The sequence below is a fragment of the Bradysia coprophila genome, unplaced genomic scaffold (assembly GCF_014529535.1).
Source record: "Bradysia coprophila strain Holo2 unplaced genomic scaffold, BU_Bcop_v1 contig_415, whole genome shotgun sequence".
NCBI classification, from domain to species: Eukaryota; Metazoa; Arthropoda; class Insecta; order Diptera; family Sciaridae; genus Bradysia; species Bradysia coprophila.
Window position 1 is genome coordinate 1,870,001 of NW_023503670.1, and position 6,481 is coordinate 1,876,481.

Genomic DNA, 6,481 nt, shown 5'->3' on the forward strand with positions numbered 1-6,481 from the left:
ACCAAAAAGCAATTTCATCGGGACGTTATTTGAATTTCAAAGGGAACAATCCGATTAACCATAAAAGAAACGCAGCGATTGCACTGATTGAAAGAGCAATAACTTTTACGAATCTGATCGACAGGCCAGAGCGACTGAAAAAATTAAGGACGCTTTTGAGTGACAATGCATACTGTAATATATGAGACGTGTGTTTCGTTTGATCAACAATTTATTACTGAGCTTAAAGTTAACAATGCGTTACCGAACAGTGTTGTCCGATATCCTACTCCCTCCTTTAAAAAAATTGAGTGCCTGGGAAAATATTAAAGAGAAAATAGAAAAGTTTTCTAGAATACTGCGAAAATTCAATTCAAAAATTAAAAAAATAAAAAATAAAACTTTAGTCGCAATAATCAACAAATTTGAGCTAGTCCCAGCACTCTTCACGAAATCAATCTAAATTCAAAACAGAAATGCAAGAGAATTTATCGCCGTACGCTGCACGAATATGTTTTGCCCGATCTCGTCGTGATCCCTTGTTGCATCGTCGGTTGAATCGTCGGTTGAGTCACATTGTTCTCCACGGATGATTGTGCTGTCGACAACTTTAGCCCTTGGATCTGATCACAATGCTTTTTTACCTGTTTTCCTCCAGGAATTTCGCAGAGATACATGTTGATCCCAAGTCTCTTTGTTATGGTTGCCTGTCGCCACATTGATTTGTTTTTGCGAAACAATTTGATCATGACTTCGTCCCCTATGTCGAAATGCTTCTGTACGGGATTTTGGCTAGTTGCATCGTCCTTGATGCGTTGAACGATTTTGGCTTTGACTTTCTCCAACATTGCCGGTCTCAAACGATCAAAATGTGTTAACATTTCCCGGCCAAACAGTAATTTGTGCGGTGTCTCTTGCGTGGATGAATGGGTTGAACTTCGGTAGAAAAATAAATAGCGGTCGATGATGGTGTTTAACGGTGTCTTGGCATTTTTCGGATCATCGCAAGCTTTATTGATACCCGATTTGAACGACTTCACGGCATTTCCCGCTGCCCCATTTGAGTGTGGTTCGTATGCCGCCGTTGTCATGTATTTAATTCCATTTCGATCGCAAAAATCCGTAAACTCTGCCGCTACAAACTGTTTTCCATTGTCGGTTACAATAAGCGATGCCAAACCAAAACGAGCGAAATAGTTTTGGAACTTTTCGATTGTAACCCTCGCTTCCAATGATGCCATATGATATACTTCTGGCCATTTCGAGTAACTGTCGGTGATAACTAAAAACATTTTGTTTCTGATTGGTCCCAAGAAATCGGCATGAACTCGCTCCAATGGCTTCGTACTGGTCATCCACGGTGAATCCGGTACCTTTGGTGGATTTTGAGCATTAGTTAAACACTGAGTACACTTACGTGACAACTCTTCTATGTCCCGATCGATACTTGGCCACCAAAAATACGATCTGGCTTTTGCTTTCATCTTAACGATACCGGCATGTGACGAATGCAGGTCTGATAAAATCCTCTTTCTCAATGACGACGGAATTACCACCCGGTAACCCCACATTAACATTTTGTCTTCCAAAGTGAGTTCCTCCTTTTTCATAGCAAAATATTTGAACTCTTCGCTGATTTTGTTTGGCCATCATTTCTGAAGAAATTCTTTGACCTTGATCATGACAGCATCTTTAGCCGCCTCTGCTTTCACCACATTGCTGTCGATTAACTTTTCTCCCGTTCGTGTTAGAAAATTTACGAAACAAACGTCTGGATCGTCTTCCTCGTCTGGATCGTCGATTGGAAATCGTGACAGGAAATCAGCAATTGCGTTGTCTTTCCCTTTGATGTGCTCGATGTCGAACGTGAAGTTTGCCAAATACAACGCCCATCTTTGTAAACGTCCAGCTGCTAACGGTGAAATGCCCTTTTTCGCTCCAAAAATTGATAGCAAAGGCTTATGATCCGTCTTCAACGAAAATCTTCTTCCTATCAGGTAATGTGCGAATCTTTTTACTCCAAAATAGATTGCCAAGGCTTCACGGTCCGGAGTCGAATAATTTTTCTCCGCCTTTCTTAACGTTCGCGAAGCAAAAGCAATTGGACGTTCAGGACCGTCCTCCAAAACATGAAAAATCGCTGCCCCGATGCCATAGACTGAAGCGTCGCATTGCAATCTAACTGGTAACTTAGGATCGTAATGGATTAAAATTTTATCTGATGCAATTACCGTCTTGACCAACTCGAAAGATTCGTCACACTCCCTCGTCCACTCGAATTTGTTCTCTTTTTTCAGCAAATTGTAAATCGGTCCCAACACTTGCGCCATGTTCGGGAAAAATCTCGAGTAGAATCCCACCAAACCAACAAACGATTTGATTGCCGTAATGTCTCGTGGCCTTGGTGCTTTGAAAATTGCCTCGATCTTCTGCAGATCTTTGTGAAGACCGTTCTTGTCGATGATGTATCCCAGGTACTTAACTTGCTCTTTGAAAAATTCACACTTGTTCGGTCGTAATGTGAATCCAGCCTCCTTTAATCGTTTGAACACTTCACTTAAATTATCCAAATGTTCCTGCTTGTTTCGTCCTGTGACCAAAATATCGTCTATCAAATTGATTGCTCCTTTACATCCTTGTAAAGTTTTCGAAATAATCGAATGGAAAATCGAGCTTGCTGGGCTGATACCAAACGGCATTCGTGTTGGAACAAAAATTCCTTCTTGAGTGCTCCATGCCAACATTTTCTGGCTATCTTCATCCAGTTCCAATTGGTAGTATGCGTCCGTCAAATCAATTTTTGAAAATGTCTGTCCACCATTCAATGATGCAAATAAATCGTCGATCAGCGGCAATGAATACACCACTGGTTTGATGTGTGGATTTACGGTAATGCTGTAGTCGCCACATATTCGAAGACCACCATTTGGCTTCGGTGCTGACACTAACGGTGTTCCCCAGTCGGAATAATCAACTCGCTTCAAAATTCCTCGCTCGATTTTGTCTGAAATTTGCCTTTTGTACTCGTCTTGAAAAGCAATAGGTACCGGTCGCGCCTTGCGAAAAATCGGTACGGTGTTGGCCTCCAGCTCCAATCGTACTTTGCCATGTTTGTACACGCCCAGTTCGTCACGAAACAATTCTTTGTTCTCGTCAATTAATCGCTTGATAACTGGGTCGCTGCACTCCAAATTGTTTAACGACACGCCCTTGTGCTTCTTGATTTTTCTCAGAAAATCTCGACCGATCAACGGCTCTCCTCCATTTACTATGACAATCAATCGTAACTTATGAACTGTTGACTTGAACACTACGTCGACTTCGAAGTATCCAAGGTTTTTCAACGGTGATTTGTTGTACGATTCCAAACTCTTCTTGAATTGCTGCAGTGGGATGTCACTGAAATTTTGCTTGTAAAACGTAACAGAACACGCCGATATTGGTGAACCTGTGTCGACTTCAAATTGATGCAACTTCTTACGAATCGACAACTGCGTGTAAAACTTTTCGTCGGCTTCCTCCTCGGATTCACAGCTCACATTGTGTACCTTCAAATTCATTTGCTTGATTGTCAATCTCTCAAAATCCGAATCGTCGTCCAAATTGATGTAATTGTTCGACGGTTTCGGTTGTTGTGGCTTTGAACTTTTCTGACCGTCGCTCTTTTGCTTGCACACTTTGGCCAAATGTCCCGTCACCTTACAATTTTTGCATTTATAAGATTTGAACTTGCAAGCATTGAACAAGTGATTAGATCCACCACAAGCATAACAGCTTCTTTTAGTGCTTTGATTCGATGTGTTGTTGTTGAAAACTTTTGAAGCATTTGGCTTCGCTCCATTTCGATGTTGTTCAACCTTACAAACCTCCAACGAATCGTCCGTTGTGCGCTCCTTGTCTGCCAATTCTTTCTTCAAAGCGACTTCGACTAGCGTCTCAAACGACTCCGTAGCGTTCTGTTCACACACTTTGTCAAAAACTGGTCCCTTGGAAAGTCCACACACGAACTTATCCCGTAGAACTTGCGTTAAATAATCTCCAAAACTGCAATACTTCGTTAGCTTCTTCAGTCTGCTGCAAAACTCCACAATTTTTTCATTTGGCTTCTGTTTGGCTTCGTAGAATCGTAACCGTTCTCGGTAAATTGACACAATCGGCGAAAAACGTTTTTTCATAAGTCCCGCGATGTCTTTGTAAGTCTTTGATCCTGGCAATTCTGGAAAACATAAATCGCTGAGCGTACTATAAACGTCTTCACTTAAAGACGTCAGCAAAATTGCTCGTTTGCGACTATCATCTGTGATGCCATACGCAATGAAAAATTGGTCCAATTTGTCATTGTAAACAAGCCAATTGTCACTCTCATCAAACGTCGCCGGCAATGGTACCGCTGTGTCGGCTTGACCCGTACCAGTACCGCTTGTACCACCTGTGCTGCCACCTGGCATAATTGCTGGTATCTACTCTTTTGCGGAAGCTTTTTTTGACCTTACTCAAGGTGATGACTAACTCGTCCTAGTTGACTGAAAAAAACTACTTTTTCCTTTTTTTTTTACTTGAAGTACACTACTTCTTGCACACAATGCAGTTTTTCACGGACACTATAAACGTTAGACTGTTCGCTCAAATCAATTTTTACATTGATCACTTTCTTTCCGAACAACGACTTCGCTCTACCAGTTCGCTTTCTATACTCCGTGTACAACCGAACGCGCACTGACCGTATTATTAAGTCAACTAGTCTGCCTTAGACTAAAATGTCTTTTTATCCCGCGGATACTTTTTCGGAAACTATTTCAAATCGAAATCAGCGTTAAGCTCTTTTGTGTCCTCGTCGCCACTGTAATATATGAGACGTGTGTTTCGTTTGATCAACAATTTATTACTGAGCTTAAAGTTAACAATGCGTTACCGAACAGTGTTGTCCGATATCCTACACATACCCAAAAGAGTTCGTGGAAAAAACTATCAAAAATCGTGTGGAAAAGTTCTACAATAATGGTACTTCAGGCAGTGGAAAAGAAACTATTGGCAAATACGTTTCAGCACCGTACATACCTGGATTATCGGAAAGAATGGGAAAGGCGCTTAAAAAACACGATATCATACTCTCAACGAAAACTGTCAACAAAGTGAATAAGTACATACAAAATAGCAACACCAAACAAATCAAAAGTTGTTTACAGAGCGAAGTGTATGGATTGTCCTGGAAAATACATTGGTCACACAAAGCAGAGATTATGCAATAGGACGTACAGGCATGCACTGGACATTAGAAATGAAAAAAAATGGAGGGATCATCTATGTCAACATGCTTTGACGAATAATCATAAGTTTGACATGGAAAATGTCGATGGTTTGGAACATTTTCATAAGTATTAGTCGAGGATGACAGCGGAGGCAATCCACATTTTGAAAGAACCAGATGCAGTTAACCATCGGAAAAATTGTAATAACATCCACGCATCCGAACACGAAATGAGATTTTGTTTACAATTAGTTGGTTTACGTTTTTGCAATGACTCTGTGATATTTTCACGTAATTTTTAGACCCGTACGAAGTACTGGGGTCTTATAGGTTTACGCACACGTTTGTAACACGTCGAATTGGACTCCCTGAGTAAGGGGAAACCTATTGTGGTTGTCTAGAGATGCCAAATCCGCGAAAAAAAAATGTCCGTCTGTCTGTCCGTCTGTCTGTCTGCACGATAACTTGAGTAAAACGCATCCGATTTTGAAAATTCTTATTTTTCCCGTTTGGTAATGTCAAAAGACAGGCTAAGTTCGAAGATGAGTGATTTTGGATCGACCCCTCCCGAGCTGTGGCCCAATAAGTGCTTTACGGTTTTTCAAAGATATCTCCGGACATTTAAACGTTAAACTTGTAAGTGATACGTCAAATAAAAGGTATTTACAGGCCCGTAGCTAGAGCGAAATCTCAGGGTGGGCTCAAGATCGATACAATTTTTCTTTTTTGTAATTAAAAATATAATGTGAAGCGCGCCGCAGGCGATTTTTTTGAAACTACTTTCGTAAAACCACCGTAGATGGTAGATGCTACAATTTTTTTCAGATATCTATTTTATCCTCCAGGTGAATTTTTTTTTTTGAATCGGAGGTGGTAAAAGATTTTTTTTTAAACAAGAGGGCTCGGGGTGACTCTCGGAAAATTTGGAAATTTCAAAATCATGAATAAAAAAAATTATACACAGGACTTAAGTGACCAGGTCGATTTTGATCTACTGGTAGTTTGTAGAGAATTGATGTACGTTTCTAGTAAAAATATCGTCAGTTCGTAAAGGTTATAACTGTGAGTCAGGATGAGGCATCAAACTACAAATTTAGTGCTTTGTCAATGATCACTCTACGATTTATTTGTCTTAAATAAAATGAAGGCCTGCGCTTCAAAATTAACATATCGAAACACTACGATGTAGTTTTACAATTTTTTGGAAAAATATTAAAAAAATCTTTCTTTTGGGTGCCCACGTTCCAGAGATTT

The 6,481-nt window shown here is 40.4% G+C and overlaps 2 protein-coding genes across 2 annotated transcripts; both read right to left on the reverse strand.

The window, feature by feature from the left end:
- Positions 1-467: 467 nt before the first annotated feature.
- Positions 468-1,463, reverse strand: LOC119082293 (uncharacterized protein K02A2.6-like). The gene has a single exon (XM_037191767.1). It carries the CDS (start codon positions 1,461-1,463, stop codon positions 468-470), a length of 996 nt encoding a protein of 331 aa, XP_037047662.1.
- Positions 1,464-1,628: 165 nt separating this feature from the next.
- Positions 1,629-4,904, reverse strand: LOC119082294. The gene has a single exon (XM_037191768.1). It carries the CDS (start codon positions 4,425-4,427, stop codon positions 1,629-1,631), a length of 2,799 nt encoding a protein of 932 aa, XP_037047663.1. The 5' UTR covers positions 4,428-4,904.
- Between the last annotated feature and the right edge of the window lie 1,577 nt (positions 4,905-6,481).